General features: G+C 47.0%; 1 protein-coding gene across 1 annotated transcript in view; it reads right to left on the bottom strand.

Annotated features, from left to right (window-relative positions):
• The window catches only part of AGAP1 (ArfGAP with GTPase domain, ankyrin repeat and PH domain 1), a 611,312-nt gene that overhangs the window by 237,480 nt on the left and 346,558 nt on the right, over positions 1-27,274 (bottom strand). Inside the window, exon 10 of the mRNA XM_011929622.1 lies at positions 11,233-11,337. Within this exon, the coding sequence (XP_011785012.1) occupies positions 11,233-11,337 (105 nt within the window). The remainder of the gene's footprint in view (positions 1-11,232; positions 11,338-27,274) is intronic.

A 27,274-nucleotide genomic window follows, 5' to 3' on the forward strand; every position in this document is an offset into this window, starting at 1 on the left:
GAGACTCCGTCTCAAAAAAAAAAAAAAAAAAAAAAGAAACTTGCAGAAACACCGGTTGCGGTTCATATTGTTTACGAAACCATTCCCATCTGCCTAAAACAGACAGCTCAGGCTAGAAGAGCAATGTTGGTTTGTTGTCATAGAGTTCCAGATCTTTGTTCTTTAATATCTGTATAATCTCCTCATATACCTCTAAATGGATTGGTTTTTGGATTCCAGTGAGGTTTTTAGATTTTGCAGCATTTGTAATAGTGCCGTGTGAGTGAGTGATTATGTGTGTGAGTGTGTGTTCTCCCCCCTACCCTATGTCAGCTTAGGGAGTCCATGTTGTATGACGTGGTGAGTATTGTTAGCTCAATCACACCACAATCTGTAGAGCAGAGCCAGGATTGCCAATGTTGAGGGTTGGAGTCCAGGCAGTTCAGGAGCAAAGATGCTGAAGGAGTCACATGATTAGAAGCTTCATTGTGGCCACACTCAAGTCACTGTGACCAGTGCGTACTAAGCAATACCTATGTGCCACTCACATGACAACCCCTGGGCAGACTGTGGGGAATACAGCTCTCCTCCTCAATGATGTACACTAGATGGGGCAGAAAAGGACATTCTCACCAGAGACAATGACACACTAGATGGGGCCTGGGAACCAGGGAGGGCCATGAAGGCACAACTGTATGATGGACATGGTGTACCCTCACGATGGACAAGGCACATCCTCACCACAGACACGCCACACCCATGCCACAGGCACGGCACACCCACACCACACACACGGTACTCCCTTATGATGGACACACCACACGCATGCCACACACACGGTGCTCCCTTATGATGGACACGGCACACCTGCACCACAGACACACCACACCCATGCCACGGACATGGCGCTTCCTTATGATGGACACGGCACACCCACACCACAGGCATGCCACACCCTTATGATGGACACGGCAGAACCATGCAAAAGATACGATGCACCCTTACGACGGACGCGGCACACCCTCACCACAGACATGCCACACCCATGCCACAGACCAGTACTCTCTTATGATGGATACAGCACACCTGCACCACAGACATGGCACACCCACGCCACAGACATGGCACACCCACGCCACAGACATGGCACACCCGCACCAAAGACACAGCACATGAAAGGTCGAAGGACAGCTCCAGGCACCTTGGCTTATGACCAAGAAAGCAAGATGAAATAATTTTTGATCTTAAGATGAATCACGCCTTCTGCAGCAGCGTGCCATAGACTTGACATGTCTGACTACGCTCTTCTCAGTAAGAAAGGGAGGTCTGTCTTTTTGGTCATCCCAGCTTCACATCTGAAAATCTGGCCTTCACATTTGTCAATCCAGTAGCCTGTAGAGGAGTTATTCTGACTGTTTCAATGTTCTGGGGAAATCGGTGAAAAGTTTCTCTGAGTGTAAATGAATATTCACCACCTCAAGAAGTTCGAGGTCCACCCTAGCAGACATGTGAAGGTGGGTGAAGAGACGGATCACAGATTCTTAGTGAATCTTCAATCCAAGTAAAATACTGCAGTCTTGTGTGAGGAATTTGTGTATTTACAAAGGCAATTACAGGCACTGAGCACAGCCACGAGCTGCTATTCTCACAGCATAGGGATCTTTTTTTTTTTTGAATGATTTCTTTAGAGGAAAATACCCACTTAGGAATCATCAGAGATCTTTTTATTGTCTTTATATCCGTAAAGAAGTGGGTCTTCTGTCTGATTTTGAAACTAGAAACTTTCTGAAGTCTGCCTTCTGATGACAATTTTAGAGAGTCCAGGTTTGGCTGCCCTGGCTTTGAAAAAACAAAACCAAATCTCGATGACACACAGAATCAAAGGGTTTGTGTGTTGCAGGGGAGTCCAAGCCACTCAGTTAGAAATTAACCTGCCTAGTAATGAAAAGAAGGAAAGCTCTTTAATAATTTTAAAGGAGGAAAACTTAAGAAGGAAAAGTCCAGTATTGCAGGTCAGGAAGAAATGACAGAGCCACAGCTGTTTTAATCTGGGCACATGCAGAATGGAAAGGAATCTAAGAAGATTTTTTTCTTTTCTAAGATGGAGTCTCACTCTGTTGCTGACGCTGGAGTGCAGTGGCACCATGTCGGCTCGCTGCAACCTCCGTCTCCTGGGTTCAAGGAATTCTCCTGCCTCAGCCTCCCAAGTAGCTGGGATTACAGGCACCCACCACCACACTCGGTTAGCTTTTATATTTTTCGTAGAGATGGGGTTTCACCATATTGGCCAGGCTGGTCTCGAACTCCTGACCTCAGGTGATTCAACCACCTCAGTCTCCCGAAGTGCTGGGATTATAGGTATGATCCACCGCGCCTGGCCAGAAGGAGGTTTTTTAAAAGTCTGAGCAGTTCATGCACGTCAGCCAGGTATGGCCCGGAGGGGAGGAGTTTCACAGCTGCCAAACGACCTCCTGAGGAAGCCCAGAGAGCCAGGATCGGAACTCAGGTGAGCTTTCCTGGACAGAGGCACCATGAAGTCCTTGGCTTGACCGTGAGGCCACTGAGCTCATCCTTCCAGGTGCACTTAGGAATCCCACTGCACACATCTTTGTCAGCAGGAATTGCAGCCATGCACTCGATGGCCGTGCTCGCGACACGGAAGATGAATAGGTGGCCACGCTGAAAACTGTGAAGCCCTGAGGTCCAAGTTCTTTCTCATTATGCCTCCATTTTTCTATCAAGGTGCTCCCTAAGGCTCACATTTAAGTCCACAGAAAGGGACTCTCAGGGTCTCAGAAGAGGCTGCCCTTGATCCACCTCAACTGTGATCCAGCGAAGTGTCTGAAACCCTGAGACACTCATATATATTTTCCCCCAACAAAGTTAAGCAGTCAGGGCTTTTTAAAAGTCTTGGAGACATACAATTTTTCAAAGACACAAACATGTAGACTACGGAGCAGCAGCATCAGCCAGCGTGCTTGCTTTGACCGTGTCAGTCTTATTTACATATTTGGGGTTATCTTTGCAAAATGCCAAGTGGAGGTAAAGGAGTTGTTAGGGTGGTCAGTCCTGGAGGAAGTGTGACCAGATCCCAGCTTGCCTGGGACTTCCCTGATTTTAGCTATGGCAGTCCGGTACCCTGGGAACCCCTCAGTCCTGCAGAAAACCAGGGCGGTTGGTCACCCCATGAAGGCAGTTTCATTCATTACTTGGTTGAGCTTTCTATGTGTTATCTAAACTGGGTTATAGGTTTCATTTAATAATAGCATCTTGAGAAAGAAAGATGAAATAACTGAAGCTTTTTTAAATATTTTTTTTGAGCCCCAGTTTTAGTCTTACCCCCAGTAGCTTCAACTTCAGGACAGCGTTTTCCTTAGAAATCCAACTAACTCCATTAGCTTTTGTTTGCTAAGAGCTTTTGGTGAAAGTTTCAGAGCTCGCACTCTTCAGAGTCTGAAGTGACTCGTTCTCATCATGCCTCCATTTTTCTCTCGAGGTGCTCCCCAAGGCTCACATTTAAGTCCACAGACATTATTAAGTTTGAAGACAACGTCATCAAAACTTCCTACCCAGTGAAAGAACTCGTTCTCCACGTTTCCAAAATGGACACCTTCCAGCCAGTTCCCAATGTCTACCTTCAAATGCACCCACTAGAACGGATGTAACCTGAGCGTCTGCAGCAGGGCACCTCTGTGTGACCCGAAAGCTAAGCAGACGCTCCTGGACAGTCTGGGCAGCCCCCGCCTACTGTCAACCAGTGGCTGAACATACTCTGCCAGGGAAGCAATGATGTGGACACTGTAGGTTCATTTACCTCTCCCCACTCTGGTGCTGTCCTTGTTATCCTGCCCTACCGCTGGCCTTTAGGAATAACCACAGCCAGGTGCGGTGGCTCACGCCTGTAATTGCAGCACTTTGGGAGGCTTAGGCGGGTGGATCACTTGAGGTCAGGAGTTTGAGACCAGCTTGGGCAACATGGTGAAACCTCATCGCTACTAAAACAAAAAATTAGCCAGGTGTGGTGGTGCACGCCTGTAATCCCAGCTACTTGGGAGGCTGAGGCAGGAGAATCACTTGAACTCGGAGGTTGCAGTGAGCTGAGATTGTGCCACAGCACTCCAGCCTGGGGGACAGAGCAAGACTCTTTAAACTAAACTAAACTAAAATAACTACAGTGGAAATCTACCATCACTTCCTCCTGTACCCATACCTCCTTCTCTCAACCTACAAAGCACAGAAGTGCAGGGACCCCATCATCCTGGGGCAGCCAGTGCTAACATCTCCTAACGCTTTGGGGAAGTTGAAGGAGGCTGGGAGATGTGGCTGTGGGTGATGGCTGGGGTCAAGACTTCATAGAATCCAAGCTGAGCACATCTGGGGCCTGGAGGTATCACTGGCATAAACCTTCAGGGAGCTTTCTTAGTCTGAGTTGGCTCAATGTTTTGCTTATTTTCCCCTCTGATTTCCAGGGAAATTATCACATCCTATGACCCGGCTACTCCATAAGCAATTCTGTTCCACTGCTTAGAAACAGAGGTTCTCTCCTAAGAAAAAGTTTTAAGGTTTTCAACAACAGGAAACAGACCTGGGGAAAAAGATTTCCCTCCACAACTTCCATCTGTGGTGTAGGAAGGGTATGTAGATGTAGCTTATGTCCTAAGTAAAGGGCAGAGTGAGGCTGGGCTGTGTGTCAAAGGAACTAGGGATTGTTGGTCTCCTAACAATCTTTGTAAGGACTGAGCTGGGGGCTCAGGGCGAAAAAAAAAAAAAAAAAAAAACACACAAACAAAACAAAACAAACAAACAAGAAAGGTTTTCTGGTCATTCTGGGGGATGACAAGAACGGAAGGAGAAATCTGAAGCAATTCAGTGGGAAGGAAAGTGACATCCCAGGGCCACCACCCAGCTGAAGTCCCTTGTCACGATCTCCTGCACGTAGAAAGCTGCCCCCGTTCTGAGGGAGACGCGCGGTCCCCGGGGATCAGTATTTGTGAGGTTCCCAGGCAGCCGACCCATTCCAGGTACATGTTCAGCCTCACACCAGCCCCACGGTGTCCTGCAACGCCAGGTGCCCCCCGTTTCATGACTGGCTGCTTTGTTCTGAAGCCACAGTTCCCAAGAGCAGCAGGTCATCCTGCTGGGATTCCACAAGCTCCGCACATAGCACAGCCACCTGCCGACTGGCCAAGAGCTGGGTCTGTTTTAGAACACACCGACGCGTGGAAGACATCTGTCTGGAACTGATGCTTCAAGTTCGTGTCCAAAGGCAATCGACCTTTCACACAAACATGTCCGCGGACGCTTGTGCAATCAGCAAATCGTGTTCAGATACCTCAGGAATTGAACTCACCTCTTCAGGGAGATCTTTTTCTAAGGGCATCTAATGGAGACATTGAAAAACCCTCACCCAGACTTTTTAGCCAGGTTAGGAAACAGTCAGTCTCCCGCTTCCACCGTGTGCAAAGGAACTGAAAGCCAGGGCTCCCCACTGCTGGGGCTTCTTTCCCAAGTAAAGGTATGAGGACGATGGCACTGCCGGGAGCCTGAAGGAGCGGAGGCGGCCACAGGGAAGGCTGGGGTAGCGGGTGGCCGCTCCACCCGACAGCAACAAATGCTGTACCTGCCTCTATCAACTCTTTTTTTTTTTTTTTTTTAAAGACAGGGTCTTGTTCTGTCGTCCAAGCTGGAGTGCAGTGGCACGATCACAGCTCACTGTGCAGCCCTGACCTCCTGGCTCAAGTGATCCTCCTGACTCAGCCTCCTGAGTAGCTGGGACCACAGGTGTGCTCTACCATGCCTGGCTCATTTTTTTGTTGTAGAGATGGGGTCTCTCCATGTTGTCCAGGCTGGTCTATCAACTCGGCTCTTGCATGCCTGTCTTGTCTAGGGAGGACCGGTTGGGGAGCTTGCTGGGGAACTCAATTTGGTTGACTAATGCAGGAGCCGTGTGGAGCAGCCCTAGGAGGGCAGTTGAGCCTTCTAGACCCTCCTATCCCACATGGGCAGTCCTCTGACATTGGCCACTATGCCTGAGCATCCCTGTGTCACAGAGGGAGAAGGACAAGGCTGGTAAAGACCCTCGATTCCACCCTCTGGGTTTGATCCTAAAGAAAAAACAATCCGGAGATCCTATTGAACTACCCCCTCCCCCACCCCCGCCCATAACCACATTGGCCTATAGAATTTAAACTTGACTCAGTTGTTTACTCTTGCTCCAACGTTCCTTGTGTGCCACACCCTCTCCCCAGATCCCTGAATTTAACATGATAAGCAAATGGAAGGAGGCTGCTGGTGGCACCAGGGTCCAGCCTCATGGGGACTGCGAGCAGCACACATGTGGACAGAAAATAAATGTCTGTGCTGGAAAGAAGAGGGCCTCGCCACCACAGGCAAGCACTGGTGTTGATGGGCTGCTGCACGGCCCTACCTCATCTCTGTCTGAATCTGCCATATTTAATACAACTGCAGGCCTGGCGCTCTCAAGTCCCCACCCCATAATAGAAGTATTAGCTGATTAGAATCCCGTCTCCCCCAAAGCATGCTAGTTTCCTTTAGTTTCCAGCCACTAATTACCTGGGCTTCTTAAGTTAGTGGTATACACCAGGAGCTGGTACAGCAACCTCACTATTGATACTCGCTTACATCTTTGTAGAAAACTCTAAAAATATCTGATGGTTTGGCCGGGATTTTTTCCTGGGCTCTGTGGAAAAGAACGGGGTGTAGGCTGTGCTATACGAGAACAACGCAGGCCCCTGTTCCAGGGGCTCCTGCTCTGGGGCTTTTGCTCTGGGGGCTCCTGCGGAACCTGGGCCCCATCTGCCTTTCAGAGAAAAGGTGGATGAGAACCGTATTCTCAGAAACCAGACAACATTTTCCTCTAGTGTAAGAGAGGGAGTTATTCTGGTCCACTGACAGGTTAACATCTACTTTTAATGACTTGATATAGGTCTACAGAGGCTGGCATGGGCCTGAATCCCAGAGGAGAGAAAAGGAAGCAGGTTCCCATGTTCAGACAATAGGGTGTTAGCAGGGAGAGGCCCCACTGCACGCTGTGGTCAGTAATAGAGTCAGGACCAACAATAATGACTCTGAAACCCAAACACCACCAATCTTGGCAGCTTTCCCAGCACTTCACCACTTATGCCACCACTGCATGTGGCCAAGGACTCTCACGGTCCTTCTGGCGTAATACATCCTGGAGATAACCAAGGATGTGGGTGTCACAGTGTGGTCTGTGTTTAACTGAGATCATCTGGTTCTATGATCTTTTGAAATTTTCCAGACTGAGATAACGGGGTCACTCTCACGGTGTAGAATTTTGGGACCTGGACTAGCAACACATTTGCACATTCTCAAGTTTCTTATTAAGGAAAATCTGGATCTGGCTCATGGGTGTCCCGTTGAATGCCTCTTCCCATTTTGAACCAAGACCATCAGACGAACTCAGCTGGTGTGGGTCAGCACGTCCCCTAACAACTCACAACAGAACAGACTCGTACGCACCTGTCAGAGAATACACCTGGAAGTCACTACCTCTCCACAATTTTATCCAATGCTTGGCTGTGAAAATGAAACCAGTGAAGGATTACATGGAAGGTCATGCAATCTCACCAGGCTCTAGTGATTCAAATCCATTCCTGGATTAAGCCCCTCCCCTAGGGAACTATGTAACTGCATCAAAAATTTCAGTTCCAAGGAGACTAGCATTAACAGGATTGCATCTGAAAATGACATTGCCTCGCCGGGTGCAGTGGCTTAAGCCTGTAATCCCAGCACGTTGTGAGGCCAAGGCAGGTGGATCACGAGGTCAGGAGATCCAGACCATCCTGGCTAACAGAGTGAAACCTCGTCTCTACTGAAAATACAAAAAATTAGCTGGGTGTGCTGGCGGGCGCCTGTAGTCCCAGCTACTCTGTAGGCTGAGGCAGGAGAATGGCGTGAACCCGGGAGGTGGAGCTTGCAGTGAGCTGAGATCATGCCACTGCACTGCAGCCCGGGCGACAGAGCGAGACTCCGTCTCACAAAAAAAAAGAAAGAAAATGACATTGGCTCTTGCTTGTTACACAATTATACAACAAAGCCCCACTGTGCCCCTCTTCTGTACTCCAATAATATTCACGCATACTTATGAATGAAGGCGAAAGGATGGAATAGGCAAACACTGAGGGACATGACAAGAAAAAGCCTGTGGATAGGAGATTTTTTGAAGAACTGGTTGTGATTCTATACTCAAGAGGTTGGATGAAAAGCAAACAGGCTTTAGGCCTCCTAAGGGAATCTTCTGATACATATCGTTGTTACCACACCCGCCCCTTGGCAAGAAGCAGCAAACATCCCTTCCACTGAGCCTGGGCTCAGCAGTGAGCATAGGTTGACTGGAAATGTATCATTCATCAGCTCTCACTTTTTACTGGTCAGTGAGTCTTACCAAGAATGGTATTTTGATTGCACTTCTCTAACTTACATAAAGCAACTGGTTCAATAGTTAGACCTCTGCTCTCTGACAGGGTCTGTAGGAGGAGCTAAGCCAGCAACAGGGCAGCCCCGCCGCTGCTGATGGAGCAACTTTGCAGACAGAACGAGGGAAGACCCGGTGCCTTGCTGTTGTTCTGATGGATGGAAGCTGGGTGTGCAGTGGAGACCTGCAGAACTGGAGACCTAGGTGGGGTGGTCCTGGAGAGATGCCAACCTGGCCCCAGGTGGGCCTCATGGAACAGGTATTACATCTCTCTGATTTGAAGGCCCCCTGGAGAACCAGTCTGACCATATTCCAAAACTAAACTAGTGGGTCACTGAGCACAAAGGAATTTCCTTACTACAATAAAGAATATCTATGTAAGAATCTATCCATATCTATATCTTGAACTCCACTGAATAGTAACGCATGGGAGGTGCTCTCAGTAACAACAGAAACCAGAGATGCTGATGGAACACCTGCTTTGCTGCGTGGTTCTGAAAGGTGTAGCTACTGCTAAAAGATGAGGAGACAAGGGCAACTCAGGCCAGCAAGTGAATTCGGCATCAAGGTTACTATGTGCTACCTATCATATTAGGAAAAGCTATTCTTTCTGAAGGTAAATGTTCTTGAGAGGGCAGAGAAAAGGCCAGATGAGACAAACTAATACAACCTTTCTGGGAATTTGACGACATACACCAAAACCATGAAAGCACACGTAACTTTTCAACGCAGGAAGCCGACTGCTAGGAATTTATCCTAGGCAGGGCAAATGGACAAGGGGACAGAGAGATAAACAGAGGAATGCTGATTAGAGTACTTTATGATAGTGAAAAACTGAAACTAAATTTATTTGAGAAGGTTCATTTTTCAGATACCGTGGGATCAATGAAGGCATATCCACACAGTGGAATATTATATAATCATTAAAAAATTGTGGTGTACAAGTACATTTCTTGACATGAAAATATCTACCGTTAGTGAGGAAGGCAGGCTGTGGGCAGTGTATACACAATGGCCATGTGTTTGTGGAAGGAAAAGGCATATATACATAGAAAGAGCTGGGAGTATGCACCCTAAAATGTTAAGTCAGGTTCCCTAGGTGGTATTTTAGGAATAATATTAATTTTCTTCAACATGCTTTTTCTAACTTCTCATCAATAACTGTGTCATTTTATAAAGCATTTCCAATTTTTAAAAATTAATAGCTTAGCTGGGTGTCATGGCTCATGACTGTAATCCTAGCACATTGGGAAGGCGAGGTTAGGCAGATTGCTTGAGGCCAAGAATTCCAAACTAGCCTGGGCAACATAGGGAGACCCAATCTCTACCAAAAACTACAAAAAATACTGCTGCTGCTGCTACTATTACCACTAGCCTCACACAGTGATAGAAAGTTGTCCTTTGTATCTGTGGATTCTGAATGTGCAGATTCAATCAATTGTGGATTAAAAATATTCAAAAGACGGCCAGGCGTGGTGGATCATACCTGTAATCCCAGCATTTTGGGAGGCCGACACAGGCAGATTTCTTGAGGTCAGGAGTTCGAGACCAGCCTGGCCAACGTGGTGAAACCACGCCTCTACTAAAAGTACAAAAAAATTTAGCTGGGTGTGGTGGCAGGCACCTGTAATTCCAGCTATTCGGGAGGCCGAGGCAGGAAAATCGCTTGAACCCAGGAGAGAGAGGTTGCAGTGAGCCAGGATCGCACCACTGCACTCCAGCCTGGGAGACACAGTGAGATTCCTCTCAAAAAAAAAAAAAAAAAAAGAACGAAAAAAATCAAAGAAAAAAAAAACAGTGAAAAATAACTAATACAACAGTGAAAAATTATACAAATAAAAAACAACAGTATAGCAACTATTTACAGATAATTTACATTCTATTACATATTATAAGTAATCTAGAGATGACTTAAAAGTATAGAGGAGGATGCGCTCAGGTTATACGCAGACACTATGCCATTTTATACAAGGGACTCAAGCATCATGGATTTTGGTATCCAAGGCAGATCCCAGAATCCATTCCCCATAGATACTGAGGGACAATGGAATAGAAGGACTGACTTCCACCATATATTCTAATCTACACATTTCTCTGCATTAAGTAAGAGTTATGGAATGTATTGCTATGAAACTAGAATTAACACCCCAACTTTAAATTTTATCAAGGGTAGAATGTCTGCATTTTTTGTATTTTATCAATGGGTAGAATGTCTGCATTTCTTCCCCAAGAATAAAGTTAATTTTGTTTATAAATCTATCTTACACACCACCAGTATAACCAACTTATATATAACACAAACTTACATATAACACAAAGAGAAAAGTTTCTTTTGCCTAATGAACTGGAATGTGTTATCTGACAGTAAAAGCTGAGTCATGAATTGCATTTAGCTTCCGATTTTTGTTCACAGCTTTTCAAAGCTAAATCCTGGGTTCAATTGTGATTGTTTCCTTCATTCTCGATTTTCAGATACATCACTCTTCTCTCCTTTCTCTTTTCTTCTTGCCCCTGTCTTTTTACTCTCATCTAAAATTTTACTTCATCTGTGCCTTTTATTGTAATTCTTTGTAGAATTGGAAAGCCACAGACTGACTGGCAGGGAGGGGAAGAGAGACATATGGTCTAGTGGAGTGTGAGGGACAGTGTTATTTATCTCACAGTTGAGCAGGAGACCAAATATGAACTTTCACTTCAAACAGAGACAAGAGGCTGGGCTGCTGGTAGGTCCCCCTTCCCTACGGTGTTTAGTTGAGGTCTGCAGCTGTTAATTGCTCCGAGGGGGCCATACTCACATGTAAACTGGGGTGATAGGTCAGCACGCCATTGTCACACAGGGTGACATATTTCTTTTTCCACTCTTTATTCAACGATTTGCCACTTCGCTTCAACAGCATGCCCTGCAAGGGAAAAAGAGCCAAACAGAAAGTCTAACGTAAATAAAAAAAAAAAGAAAAACCAGGTACACAGGCAACGCATACATTCAAAACACTTCTGTGTGTGCAGAACCTCACTCTGTGATGCTGGCGAATGCTAACAGATGTGCCATTAGTTCAACAAATACGACACGAACACAGGGAGGTGTGCTACACTCAGATCTTTTGGATAATTAACTGCTAAACACACAGGAAACACCTAAAGGTATAATGTTTTAAAGAAAGAAACCTCAGGCTGGGCACAGTGTAGGGATCATTTGAGCCCAGGAGTTCGAGACCAGCCTGGGCAAGATGCTGACACCCCCATCTCTAAACAAATAATAAACAAATAAATAAATAAATAAATAAATAAAATTAGCTGGGCATGGTGGTGAGCTTCTGTAATCCCAGTTACTTGGGGGGCTGAGGTGGGAGGATCCCGTGAGCCCAGGAGGTTGAGGTGCCAGTGAGCCATGATTGTACCATCGTACTCCAGCCTGAGTGACAAAGCGAGACCTTGTGAAAGAAAGAGAGAGGGGAGAGGAGAGACAGAGAGGAAAAGAAAGAACAAACTAAAAAAACTGCATTGGCCAGGCGCGGTGGCTCAAGTCTGTAATCCCAGCACTTTGGGAGGCCGAGATGGGTGGATCACAAGGTGAGGAGATCAAGACCACCCTGGCTAACACGGTGAAACCCTGTCTCTACTAAAAACTACAAAAAAACTAGCCGGGTGAGGTGGCGGGCACCTGTAGTCCCAGCTACTCGGGAAGCTGAGGCAGGCGAATGGCGTAAACCCGGGAGGTGGAGCTTGCAGTGAGCTGAGATCCAACCACTGCACTCCAGTCTGGGCGACAGAGCAAGACTCCGTCTCAAAAAAACAAAAAAAGAAAATGGCAGACAAACCAGACATAGGGGAATCGCTAGCTTTGATGGGGCCAAGCTGAAGAAAAACAGAGATGCAGGAGAAGAACACCCTGCCGACCAGAGACCATTGGGCAGAAGCAGAGTGAAATTTCCTAAGAGCCTGGAGGATTTCCTGCCCTCATCATCCCTGAGACCCCAGTCGTGGTGTGGAGGAAGAGCCACCTGTAAGACGGACACGAGCCACAAGCCGCACTGTGAACCTGGGCACACCGCGCCGACGCCACCGGCCTGTGGGTCTCTGAAGGAACCACCCCCAATCAGACTGCCAAATTCTCCGGTTGGCCCCGGGACATTATAGAAAATTATTTCTATGAATAATGAAAACAAAACACACCTCATGGCCAAAAAAAATCAAAAAACAAAACAAAACAAAACCCACGAAAAACCCCAGAAAAATCCAAACTGCATTAACTGTATTCTCACTTTAGATTCATAAAGAGGAAGTTTTTTTTACAGTTTCCTTCATTTCAGATTTTTTATTAAAACCAAAATTCCACTGGCAAATTTCAGTAACAATATTTAATAGACAAATCCCATGTAATTGACTCTAATTCACTTTTAATGAAATCATATTAGGCCTCCTTGAAAACCACTGAGAATCTGAAACCTACACATTTTCTGAAGCCATGTTTAATCCAGTTTTCTTAAATGGTTGCTGAGAATTTCTTCTTGTTTTAACACCAATTCCCAAAAAGCCTTGCTCTATCTTTACAGGTTTGTTAACTTCCTTTGTTAAGGAAGCCGATGGCCAACAGTGAGCCTGGGCAGGCCCAGCACCTTGAGCTGGGGTTCTCTCCTCAGCCTGGGCTCCATGCCTGTCCAGCTCAGTCCCTTTCAACGACAGCGTTCACGTCGGGAGTCTCTGTCTCTGTCTTCCTCCCTTCTCATCTTACTCTGCTCCATGTTAACCAAGAAAAATGAGAGAATCTCTTTACTTCCTCTTCCGCTATCCTTTTATAAACTTATGTAACCTTAATAGGACTGAGAAAGCATTAAGACTCAGGCCAATTCACTTGGGCTGAGGCAGAAGGAAAGTTATAAGTTTTGAAATACAAGAAGACACTTTGAGAAAGCCGAGATGCCCCACGAGTCACCTCCGGAACATTTCCCAGTCTCCACGGACCTCCTAAACTCTGCTATCTTTCAAGAATCACAACATGAGAATGAATTAAGTACTATTATGGGATATAATTGAGTTCCATTTCCAATTAATTACCAGTACTGCGACAACACTGTTTTTTATTTACTAAATTGTAACCAAGTTTCGCAAACATAATGAAGTATGGGCCAGCTTGGGGCTCCAACTGCCACTACACGTTGTTGCTTAAGGGAAAACATCTGAGTTTGAAATGACTTTGGAAGATGATTTCTTTGCAAGTTCTTACTCGCGGAAACGTGGCAAAATGTGGCATACCTTGATTTCTTGGAATCTAAATCACTATAAACCAAATACGGAACTGAGACCAATCAACTGAAGGAACTAAGTCCATAGGAAAATGCTACTAAGTTGCAAACCATGACAATAAGAACTTCCTCGCATGCAGGAATTACAGGAGAGGGGCAGTCACCACTAGTGACGTAGTAATAAATAAGCAATTGCCTCAATTCATGAGAGACCCCTCTCCAGTGGGATTCCCGAGGATTTTAAAACTTAGCATAACAAAGCCTCACTCAAGGTCCTTTTTTTTTTGAGACAAAGTCTCCCTCTGCCGCTCAGGCTGGAGTGCAGTGGCGCGATCTCAGCTCATTGCAACCTCCGCCTCCCAGGTTCAAGTGATGCTCCCGCCTCAGCCTCCCGAATAGCTGGGATTACAGGCACGTGCCACCATGCCCGGCTAAATTTTTTTCTTTCTTTTTTTTTTTTTTTGTATTTTCAGTAGAAACGGGGTTTCACCATGTTAGCCAGGCTGATCTCGAACTCTTGACCTCAGGTGATCCACCTGCCTCAGCCTCCCAAAGTGCTGGGATTATAGTCGTGAGCTACTGCGCCCGGCCCTCAGTCAAGTTCTCCAGTGGGCTCCCATTTTTCCGTCATTCATTTCAGATGGAATTCAAACAATGACAGGTCTCTGGTGTCACCAGAAGATTACAGATGCTCCCGGCTTCATTCAGAAAGCTTCGTCCCTTCCCACTCAAACGCTGGCCACGGCGCACGCCCCTGGGGCTCCATGCGGATGGACTTGCACCACTCTTCTGGCTGGCGTGTGGGGAGTGCTTTCGCGAACAAATCATATCCTCAAAATTGTCCCACCGCAGTGAAGGCTACGAGGACTTATTTGTTAGGAAAAAGGGGGAAACAGTCTAATCGGGAGGCATGTGAAGACATGATTTCATAGCTTTCTGAAGAACTAAACTAGGCTGAATTAAAACTTTTTTTTAAATTAAAAAAAAAAAAAGGCTGGAGTGCAGTGATGCCATCATAGCTTCTTGTGGCCTTGAACTCTTGGGCTCAAGTGATCCTCCCTCCTTCCTCCTGAGTAGCTTGGGATTACAGGTGTGTGCCATCCTGTTCGGCTAATTTTTTTATTTTTGTTTTTTGTAAAGATATGGTCTCGCTGTATTGCCCAGGTTGGAGTGCAGTACACTGATGCAATTACAGCTCACTGCAACCTTGAACTTTCTGGCTCAAGCAATCCTCCTGCCCAGGTCTCCTCCGAGTAGCTAGGACTACACATACATGCCACCACGTCTGTCTAATTTTTTATTTCCCTTTTTGAGGAGACAGGGTCTCACCATCTTGCCCAGGCTGGTCTCAAACTCCTGGGCTCAAGCAATCCTCCCACCTTGGCTTCCCAAAGGTGCTGGGGTAACAGCGAAGTGAGCCACTGTGCCTCACTTAGGTCTTCAGAAAGTGCTGGATGACAGGGAGTGAGCCACTGCACCTGGCCTAGGCTGATTTTCTTTTGATCCTAGGAAAACTTGTAATAAACTTAAGAGCTTATTAAATAAATAAACTTAACTTAAACTCTACGTCTTGCCAGGGAGGATAATCTTGGATTACAGGCACTATTCAAATGCTGCGTAAGTCGGCACGACTACGGAATACCCTGGCCTCTTAGGAGTCATATTTCTGCCTTCTAGCCTCGGCCCCAGTTGGGTTTATTATATGACCCCCACCAAGAATTGCAGTGGAGACGAAGAGCCACTTGGCTGCCCTACTTGTCACGTCATGGCTGTGGTCCAGCTGGGCTGGGGCAGGTGTGCTTTTCTTTCAGTGGCTGGAGCACTACCCCACACTCAGCCTGGCTGTGCAGTCGTGTCCCCTGACTCCCCTGCTCCCCAAAGGAACAGGTCAGGGGCAGCAAAGTCATGGAAGCCATGGCTCCCTGAAAGCCAGGACTCTGAGTTACACAGAGCAAGTGTCTTGTTAGCTAACAGAACTTGGCAGGGCCAGCCCTCCTGCCTGCTTCACTCCTGCCAGGACACTGGGCTGCTGGGCTGCCAAAGTCTCCTGTTCCTACGGATGGGCGGTGACCTGCTCCCCACACAGAACCTCTGGGTGTTCCAGCCACTGCCCAGCCCAGCACTTTTGGTTTTGAACTTCAGCTCCCCCTTCCAAAGCACAAACACCAAGGGGTGGCTGCTCAGGATCCCTCTGGCAGGCACCTCTGTCACCTGAGTCCCTTGTAGGGAGAGAAGTGAGACTTCATGACAACTTGCATTTTATCTTCCCGCTGCACCCCACAGTTTACAGAGGGTATCCCCAATTCCCAAGACATTCTGATTCAGTCAAGGAACATGAGCAGATAGGGGCTCCGCTTCACTCTCAAATTCCCACTGAAACAAAACGTGAGCTCGGAGTGAGAGCAGATGAGCAAATATTTCCCCTGAGAGTGCACATGGCTCCAGAGGAAGCAGTTTCTGTTTGCTAAATCCAGGAGCAGCCTGAGGACTCGACCCTGAGTGTCTTCAAGGAAAGCAGAACAGGACAAGAAATCTTAACCCGACTAGCAAATTCCAGGAATGGGGTAAGGCTGCTGGAGGTCAGACCCGCTTGGCAAGGAGGAGTACTTTAGCCCAGAACACGACAGGGCTACATGCCATCACCAACAGGCCCCTGGGGTTGTGCAACACAGTGACCCTGCAAGGCTGGAGGGCCCCATGTGTCCAGATATCCTGATTATCAAAGAGAAGGAGAAACATCGGACTTGTGTGTGATGGTTTCCTATGTTAAAATACTGGTCACAGGTACACATTTTTGCACTGAACACAGGTTACACCGAACCTGCTGCAGGCCAGCTGCACGTGCGCACGGTGTTTGTGACTTTTGGCCAAGAGTCACCGGAGTTGGATGGAGCCCCCCTGGCCTCCCATGGATCTAAGGATCCAGCAGTCACAGCACCCATACTCTCCATCTGACATGGGGAGCGTGGCCTGAGGGGCAGCGGTGTGCAGAGGCCACACTATCGGGTTTCCGCGGGCACCGTGGGCCCTTCTCTCAAACCAGCGGGCTACCCTCAGCCCCACTTCCTGCCTGGCCCTGGAGGTGCCTGAATGTCTGGACCCTGCCACAGATGACTACCGTGGAGGAAGGAAGGGGTTATCTGATTTGCATTAGGAAAGATTCTCCTGGTGAGGAGTTGGCAAGATGGAAGCGTTTTCCGGCTCAAAGTGTGGCCCACTTTGGAGCAGCGGTTGGGTCTACTAGAGAGGGGAGGAATCAATGTGAATGTAATAAGATCCCCAGACGGTCTGAGCAAATTTGAGACACATTGGAAACCTGTCATTTTCTCTGGAACCATAATTTCTCCAAGAGAATTTTTAAAATTTTGAGTGTATATTAATCACTATCTAAAAAGTGATCCAAAACCACCACTGGATTCCACCACCCGCGTTGGCATCTCTCACTTCCTGGGTCATGAGTTGTGCTAAGGGGGAGAGCACCGAGGGAGACGCAACATGTAAATCACTCACTCCAAGAACAAGTCAGCCCCCGGGGAAGGCACCGCATGCTGTATGCAAAACGATTTCTCAGTATGAAAGCAGGAAAGGAAGAGGCTGGCGTCACCACGTGATACAGTCACGAGGCAGCTGAAACCAAAGGAGCCTGCACTGCAACCGTCATCCCTTAACCCCGGCACGGAAGGCCGCCATTTTGTTTCAGCAAAACATCATCATCCTTATCATTAAATGCACAATAAATTAATGCTATTAATTTAAAATTTTAATAAATATAACTTTTATATTTATTGAAAAGCTATAAAGACGGGCTGAATCTTAGTTTTCTGCTTGTACCTAACTGCATAATTATTATCAAAACAATTAAATAAATGTTGAAGGATTCATGAGATTTTTGTTCTTTTAAAAGGCTCTGGCTGGGCACGGTGGCTCACACCTGTAATTCCAGCAATTTGGGAGGCTGAGGCGGGTGGATCACGAGGTCAGGAGTTCGAGACCAGCTTGACAACATGGTGAAACCCCATCTCTACTAAAAACACAAAAATTAGCCGGGCATGGTGGTGCATGCCTGTAATCCCAGCTACTTGGGAGGCTGAGGCAGAAGAATTACTTGAACCTGGGAGGCGGAGGTTGCAGTGAGCCAAGATTGCGCCATTGCACTCCAGAATGGGCAACAAGAGTGAAACTCTGTCTTAAAAACAAAAACAAAACAAAAGTTCCACACCACTCAAATGTGGGAAAGACTGGTCTAGAATGGCAGTGATGATCAGGGATATTTCTGGGGGCAAGGGAGGAGAAGGTTAGGAAAGCAAGGAGAACACAGGTGAGAGAAACATGTTGGAGGTAAAATCGGGACAAGGCTCTGGGTGGGGTGGGGCGGGGCCAGCACAGACAAAGTCAGGCTTTAGTTGTTGTGGTCCAGTGGGGTCATTCACTGAGCCAGAGAGTACAGGAGCTGGTGACCAGGGGGGAAAAGAATACTCTGGTATCAGCCACACAGCACTGGAGGGGCTGGTGACCCAGGTAGGCAAGGTGGCCAGGCCAGCTGTTGAGGTTCTATATTCAAGGAGGAAGTCTGGGAGATGGAAGGTGGCTGGGGAGGAGCCAAGAGATACAGGAAGAAGCCTAGGGGGTGAACATGGTCACACTTAAGGTTTAGCACGCAAGGGCCGGGTTATAATCCACTTAGCCAACACAGAATCAGAATCCCATTTTGAAGAATTATCATCTAAGGGTCAGCAAACTTTTCCTGAGAATCTTTAAGATCATGATGTAATCATTTAATAGGTTGACTAGTTCATTCTCTTTTAAAGATAAATTATTTTAAATATTTCTAAAAGTACATAAATTGATAGTAAAAAGCATCATGTTCACCTTAGGAAAACAACAGATAAGAATATTTGCAGTTTCAAATGAGGAAGCTAGAGAATAATGAAGTAAATAAAAAGAAAGCAACGCCCACTTCTATTGGAGATGAGGAAATTATCTGCAGGGGAGCCCCTTCCCCTGGAAACAAGTTATCTAATTACAGCGAGGAGACCCTGGTCATGGGTCTGACATAGAACAACTACTACTTTTTGAGGAAATTAGCATTTGTTCCATTATATGGTCAAACTTAACTCTCATTAAATGAATCCATGTTAACTATAAACAAACAATGCATCGAGGTTTTAAAATGAAATAAAAAGACATTCACCAGTTGAATAAAAATTTGTAAGTCCCTAGTGCAATTACAATGTCTTTCGGAATATGTGTTTGTCTGATTAGTCTAGATAATCGGCCATCAAAATCAGTGCACGTACTGTTTGGCAATGAGAAGTGTAGATATCTGTGCACAACTAACATGGAAGTCTCCAAGTGGCTCCATGTGTTGGTTTCATGGCGCCCCATAAGCAAATGCAGATGGGAAACAGGAGAGCACACACTCCTGGGAAAGCTGGGGAGAGAAGCTCGACTCAACCACAGGTCCGGGCTGCAGGTGGAACCTCAAGAAACGTGCTGGGAATCATGCGTCCAATCGTAGCCTTCAAAGCACAAGTGTTCCAACACACAGTAAGCACGTGACTCAAAATCGACCTGGCCCTGAGAAGCACAGCCTTGTGGGCACCACAGACCTGTGCTGAGGTCTCAGCCCCGGCAAACATCGAGTGGGGAAGGCTGGTTATCAGATCTCTCAGCAGACAGCACGATGGTGAGACCTGCACCTTGGTGGGCTTTTATACTAAGATCCCAGGAACCCAAAGTGCTTGCTCATCCCAAGCATTTAAAATACCATCGATTCTATTACAATTGTTGTTAGTCCCAGGAATTCTAAAAGGTGAAAACAAACGATGGGAGTTGCTCTCTAGTTGGCAGATACAGAAACAGGGCGGGGCCATGGGCCAGTAAGGTTGAAAAGTGACCCCATTTATAAAACAAGGCTGACCTCCACCTTGCAGCAAGGGCAGATGGGGGAAAGGGGGTGACAGGGCTCTCTCCATCCCAGGATCCCCTGGCCTCCAGGGTTCTTCCCCCAAAACTCAATCTTCCATCAGTTCTAGTTGCTCTTTTTGCTCACGTTTGGGAGAGCTGTTTCTAGTTTGCCTCCACTTCACAAGAGGTTACTGCTTATCTAATGGAAATGTGGGGCCATGACATTGACAATTTCTCTGGTAAGTGGGTATTTTAGTACCAGTTTTTTAACTCAGCCCATGTCTGCCTTGATCCATGAACATGCGCGCATGCGCGCGCACACGCATACGCGTGTGCACACACACAGAGTATCTTGTTTCTAGGAGTGATGCTGTCTTTGTAATGAGTTCTATACATGAATGCCTTCTCTTTCATATTCACATGTCCAGGTTCTCTTGAAATTTGTAGAGTAGATAAAGGCAACGCCAGAAACATGACAGAGTCCTGTCCTGACCCCTGGGGATAGGAGTAGCTGATCCAAGTGAGGCCTGCCACAGCATCTTGAGCGCACCCTTGTTCCACCCAAACCAGTCAGATGTTAGCAACTGAGCCTCTCAGCTCCCTGCAAAGTGCACTTCGGTTGCTCTGCCTAGGTGAAAGCATCTAGAGTGATGGACAGCAACTATAACCACAGCCCTGGCCCCAAGGAGGCACGAGAGCAGCCAAGTCTGAGAAGCTACTGCAGCGCCCCCCAGTTAAGCCACCTTCTTTCTATATCACCAGGTAACCTCGGGAGCTCAGCTCAAGAATATGGTTCTGGGCCAGGCGCGGTGGCTCACACCTGTAATCCCAGCACTTTGGGAGGCCGTGGCGGGCAGATCACGAGGTCAGGAGATCGAGAACCTCCTGGCCAACATAGTGAAACTCTGTCTCTACTAAAATGCAAAAAATTAGCCGGGCGTGGTGGCAGGCGCCTGTAGACCCAGCTACTCAGGAGGCTGAGGTAGGGGAATCACTTGAACCCGGGAAGCAGAGGTTGCAGTGAGCTGAGATCATGCCACTGCATTCCAACCGGGCAACAAAGCAAGACTCTGTCTCAAAAAACAAAACAAAACAAAACAAAACAAAAAACAGAATGTGGTTCAGGGCTGGGCATGATGGCTCACGCCTGTGACCCCAGCACTTTGGGAGGTGGAGGTGAGGGGACTGCGTGAGTCCAGGAGCTTGAGACCAGCCTGGGCAACAAGTTGAAACCCTTGAAAGCCCATCTCTACAAAAAATACACAAATTAGCCGGGTGTGGTGGTGTGCACCTGTAGTCCCAGCTATCCGGGAAGCTGAGGTACAGAACTGCCTGAGCTCAGGAGGTCGAGGCTGCAGTGAGCCGTGACTGTGCCACTGCACTCCAGCCTGGGTGACAGAATAAGACCTTGTCTCAAAAACAAAACAAAAATGTGGTTCTGGATTGACATCAAGGTCCTTCCACATGGACCGGACAGCTGCAATGGCCTTCCCACAGCCGGGCAGCTTAGGCCTCCAACTTACTACACAGGCTTCAACTTCCTTGAGGGGTCCCAATCCCAGGAAAGCCCAGACTCCCCAGCTGTGGTTTTAACGCCCACAGATCTTTGACATCAGAGAGTCCATGTCTGCACTTATACATGTAAACCTTAAAAAAAAAAAAGGTTTGCCAAAACAATAGGATAAACTACAAAACTCTCTATTGTCTCTCCTTACATAATTCTAAAAGGCCTTTTCTCAAAAGCACGATTAGACAGCTCTCTGATGAGTGAAGACGTTGGCTGGGGCTTCAGAAGCAGGAGGCAAGATGGGCGTTCATAATCAGAGGTTCAATTGGACTACAAATGAGCAGACTCGGGAAATAGATTTTGTGGATTAAAAACATGCTTTTTCTTTCTTAGCTTAAATTAATTCTGAACACAGATTTTTGAAGAGTGTTTGTACCAAGTGGGAATCACAGAATTTCAGCCTAGAGCGGCCCTAGAAGTTAAACCATTCAGCCCTGAATCGGCTACAAAAATGTTTTGCATGATCCCTACCTGGGGCCCCTCAGTCTCTGCATGAGCACCCTGGGGACAGGGGTCCACAGGTCTCAACAGTGAGCGCTACCTGGACGATCTCCCTCGGAAGGAGCCAGGGTCCTCTGCCCTCCCAGGGCGCGGCTGGTACCTAACGCTAGAGCCGCACTGAGCTGGTGGGGACTTCCACGGACCGTGGAGCTGCCACAAAAGCCCCAGTGAGATGTCTTCTCATACGTGGCAACACAAGCCAAGCCCCTTCTTAGTCCACACGCTTCCCAAAGCAAGTTCCAGTTTGACCATGGGACGCCCCTCTGAATACACTCAGCGTCCCCCACGTGCAGCAGCTAAATGGAAAACAACTGGGGAAGACAGGCAGCCCGTCGCCTTCCTTAGGGAGGAAGTGGTACGAAGGTGGCCTCCACTGGTCTGGGCTGGGCTGAGCGCACAGACAGCCTCTCCTAAGCGTCCATCAGTCCGAACTTTCACACTTCCCTACTCTAAGGACCAAGAAAATGGAAAACTCTAAAAATAGTTCATTTGAAACTTTCAGAGGACATGAAGCCATGATCCTACTGGTCAGGAGATGACAGAGGCCGGAAGGCTCTGCCGGAGACGCTCAGGCAGACAGTTCCCGTCAGTGAGTGCCAATGGCCCCTGTGATCCTAAGTCTTTTTGATTCCGCATAACCCAGGGCCAAACGGCATGGTGGCATGTCACCATGCATACTCTGTCCATCTTTCAGATGCCACTTTTGTACATGTGAAAACCACCTCTGCTTAAGATTCTTTCTTGCTGTCCAGCTGTCACAGTGAAGACATCAATTAAAATGCTTTCTTTGACTCCTATGTGGCTTCGGCATTTATTAAAAAAAGTTTTTTTTATTTCTATGCAATATTGGGCTCACTCTGAACCAGACGCTGCTGCTCTAAGTGCCTTGCAACTGTGAACCCACTGAAAGTGTGTGACAACCGGGTGGTCATTGATTATCCTCATTTCATGGACAGGTATTGATATGACACCTTTAACAGGGGTCCAAAGAGTGTGAACACCAATCCCTCAGCATTCACAACTGCGTATTTCATCAACTGCATTCACAATTGACATCCACGACGATCCTCATTTCATGGATAAGGACACTGAAACAGACTGGTTATGGAACTTGCCCCACGTGCACAGCCAGCGTGGTATCTGTTCTCCAAAGACAGCTCCCACTGAACCACACTTCGTGGCACTGGTGCCCCGGTATAAATAAATCCTCCCACACTGACCCTGGGCTGCCTGAGACTCACTTTAGCTAACAGCATCCATGGGAATAACACTATCTCCTTTGGGTTTAATTCTCGAGAAAGCCTCGCAGCACCTGCCTTGGGGAACTCTGACAGACAAGTCAGCCCTGCTGGGCTCTGTCCACAGGCCTCAGCCACAGTGTTGTAACAAATAGTCAAATGATCATTTTCTTAAATCCTGAAGTATCAGGGCAGATCCTTATGCAGCAACAGGTAAGAAAAACAGAATTAGCATCCTGTACTGCTGTAACAAAAATCAAAACACATGGCAGTGGCTTTGGAACTAGGCAGTTGGTTGAGGCTGGCAGAGATGTAAGAAGCATGAGTGGAAGTTGTGAGGACAGTGAGGAAAATCCTACCTGAGGATCAAAATGGGGCTGGCAGACCGTGCACCAGCAGGGCAATTAGCAAACCTGCCCCCCCATCAGGGGGATGGGGTAGCATAGCAAGAGTGCCTCGTGAGCCTGCACACCTGGCTACCAGATTGCCATGCCGGATGCTGGAAGTGCTCCCGGCTCTGTTAAATACGGGAGGAGAGAGGAGGTCCAGGAAACTTTCCAGCACAATTAGAACAAATATTTCAACTGAGAACCTTGCTGGACTGATCACAAAACAGTTTCTCATTCCCAGCTTCTCCTGACAGCAGAAAACCCTTCAGTAAGAACCAGCATCGGAACTAAGATCAAATTCTGGGGATACCAGTAGCTGTGATCACAGAATGAGGACCCCTTCAACGGTGTGGCAGTCAGACCCTTTCCATGAGAACTCAAAGATTTGAAGGCAATGCCTCACAGACCCTTCTGATCAGAGATCCGTGGATTACAGAGAGAAATCTGTGCATTAGTTTTTGTTTAATGGAACAGATTATGATTCGACACAAAGGATACCCACAAGATTTTTAAAGGAATTATACCACCTTGGATTAAAATGCACAGAGAAAGTTTAGAAAGAAAAGTGGTCTCTGGGCCCTCAACTTTAAGTACAGCAGGAAGCAGGCTGAGAAAGCTGTGTAGTAGCAAACATGGGTCAATTCTTATGGGAGAGGCAGATCCCAGGGCCAAGGAGGATGCCTCCTGTGGAGAACATACCATTCTTATGCCCAGAGCAGGGTGAATCGTCATCATGTGCTGGCTGGATTTCAGAATTGTTATGGGCCAGTGACTGCTCCATGTCTCTTGTCCCTCTCCACCTTTTTTTGTTTTGTTTTGAGATGGGGTTTTGCTCTTGTTGCCCAGCCTAGAGGGCAATGGTGCGACCTCGGCTCACCACAACCTCCGCTTCCTGGGTTCAAGTGATTCTCCTGCCTCAGCAGCCGAAGTAGCTGGGATGACAGCCATGTGCTACCACACCCGGCTAATTTTGTATTTTTAGTAGAGACGGTTTCACCATGTTGGCTAGGCTGGTCTTGAACTCCCGACCTGAGGTGATCCACCCGTCTCAGCCTCCCAAAGTGCTGGGATTACAGCCTCTCCACCTTTTTAGAATAAGGGTATCTGTTGCAGTTCTCCTGTTCCTGAGTCACCCCTGCACAGTGTGTGAGATAACTTGTCTCCTGGGTACCCTGGTCTTCCGATGGGGAGGACCATATCCAAGGAGGACTCATCCACCTGTGTATCTGGTGTAGATGACAAGGCCATGACCTTCAAGCCTGGGCCGGATGCCATAATGGCTTGAGACTTTGGGTAGCTGGGGACAGGCTGTGGGTACTTTGCACGAAGGAGGCTAGAGTGAAGTAGATAGTGTCTGAAGGCGGCACACAAAAACCAGTCTCCTCATCCCCCGTGGTGCTCATACCCTGTGTGATCACTCTACCCTCTGACTCAATTGAACCAACAGAATGTGGTGGAAATTATGCTGTGCCACTTCTGGCCAAAGCCTGAAAAAGGCCTGGAAGCTCCTGCTTTTATGCCCCTGGGAAGCCTGAGCAGCCTTGTGAAGAGGTCAGACTATCCTACCAGGGAGACCAAGTAAAGAGGAGACATCCTGAGACTACTCGAGGAAGAACTGAGGTCTCAGACAGATGACTGCCAATGACCTTTTCATGTCAGCCCTCAGCCAGCTGAGCCACTTCTGCTGAGGCACCAGATACATTAGTAAAGAAATGGTCTTGGATGCTGTAGCCCTAAGGAAGTATATTGTGGAGCATGGACAAACTGTCCCCAATATGCCCTGCCCAAACTCCTGGCCTACAGAATGATAAACAATAAGGTGGCATTGTTTTTAAAAATTATTTTTTATTTTTGAGATGGAGTCTCGCTCTGTTGCCCAGGCTGGAGTGCAGTGGCGTGATCTTGGCTCACTGCAACCTCCACCTTCCGGGTTCAAGTGTTTCTCCTACCTCAGCCTCCTGAGTAGCCGGGATTATAGGCAGCCGCCACCACATCTGTTTTTTTTTTTTTTTTTTTTTTTTTTTGGTACTCTTTAGTAGAGATGGGGTTTCACCATGTTGGCCAGGTTGGTCTCAATCTCCTCACCTAGTGATCCACCTGCCTCGGTCTCCCAAAGTGCTGGGATTACAGGTATGAACCACCACACCTGGCCAAAATGGCACTGTTTTAAGCCACTATAATTCAGGCTCATTACCGGGCAACAGATAACCCAAACAGCAGTAAGGGGCAGAAACAGGGGCAAGATTCGAGGTACAAACCAAGGGTTTGTACTTGTTACCCTGCTGCTTTGCTGCTTCCGTGCAAACCATTTCATCTACCAGACAAATTTTAACTTGTTTGTATAGCAAGAAATTTTAAGTGTTTTATGACACCTCAAATTATTCTTCTTATCTTACTTGGAAATGGCAAATGTTGGTCTAATTCCTACCACCTAATTTACTGACATATCAGAAAGACTGATTTTAATGATCTACAACCAAAATATCAGGATTCCAGACAGGCACATTTTGCTTTCTGCCCAAGGAACCTTTTCTACAGTGGAGCAAAGAGTAGAATTGTCTTTTGGCTGCAATCTCTTTATTCGTCATGTGTATTCTTTGTCTAGTCCCAAGAGGTCATTGAAAGCCAAAAGCAATGTTAAGTGTACAAGCTTTAAATAACTTACAAAGTTAATGTAATGAATGTTAAGTGCTATCTGAAATCCATCACTCAGTGTTTGCTGCAGCCCCAAGCTGTGATAAAACACCACTCATAAATTTATATTAAAACTCTGCTCGATAGCAATTATTTACCAACAAAGATTTATTGACTGCATTAGAGACTGGGGGTCTTAACCAGGCAAATCAGTCTTTGTTTTGAGTCTCAGGGACCAAATGGTGCTGGCCTCTGCTCGCACAGAGATCGTCGTTACACAGAGGGAACATTTCATGGCTAAGCTCCTACGTGGTGATGGAGCAACAGTCTCAACGCAGGCGGCTCCAAGTCAAGATCAGATTATCAACAGGCACGTCCACAACCACTCGCCTTCGCTCTGTGGGCAGCATTCTTTGTCGGCTTTAACAGACACCGGGAGGCCGCACACGCATTTGACTGAATGTAAAGAACGGTGCCTGTGTGATTTCGCAGCGAGGTCCAATGAATCCTCTTGCTGCTGCAGGAGCACCAATAGTTTCCCAATTACCAAGTTAAAAAAAAAAAGTTTTTCCTGGCTTAAAAACATCCACGCAAGTTCAAAAATGTTTGTTTCTACTTCTAAAAAACAAAGTGATGTTTGAGTACTTCTGTGGTTTTACAGTGAATACTGTTAATCGCTGATTTAGTACTTTATGATTTGCATTCATTACACGTTGGAACAGGTTCTTGTTAAAGGTTTCTATGAAGTTCTAAAATGGCTCAGAGAAAAACTGGTACCTTTAACTGAGATCCAAAGAGTGTGAGTACCAATCACTCCATTTTCACATTTGTGTTTAATAATTTTATTCTAATTATTCTAATTAAGATTTTTTTCCCTATAAGATGTATTAAAATTGTGGCTGAGAGGAACCAAACTGACCTCAATAAAACTAGAGAAACGCATTTGGGTGGGTGGTAGGTGGACGGAATGTCATCGTTGGAAACTGGAGAAGCACAAGGGTCATACAAGCTGTGACCTATTCTTCCCTCATGGCACCAGCTCCATGTGGAAAATGGTCCATCCAGGTGATGCCCCTGCTGAGGCTCCCGACATCCCACTCTTCCGTGATGAACACTTACTCATCTTGATTCTGTCCTCTCATTATGCTAAGCTATACTCTGCAGATAACACCTAGCTAGAAATAGGCCTGGACCCGTGAGAGTGAAAATCCATGGCCCGGTGTGCTTGGTTTGGGGGTCACCCTCCCTCACTTGCACTCACGATTAGGCTGGTGCATGCGTGCACCCGCCCACACACACAGACACACACAGACACACACAGAGACACACACACAGACACACACACACACACACACACA

This window comes from Colobus angolensis, unplaced genomic scaffold (genome assembly GCF_000951035.1).
Source record: "Colobus angolensis palliatus isolate OR3802 unplaced genomic scaffold, Cang.pa_1.0 Scaffold82, whole genome shotgun sequence".
Lineage (NCBI taxonomy): Eukaryota > Metazoa > Chordata > Mammalia > Primates > Cercopithecidae > Colobus > Colobus angolensis.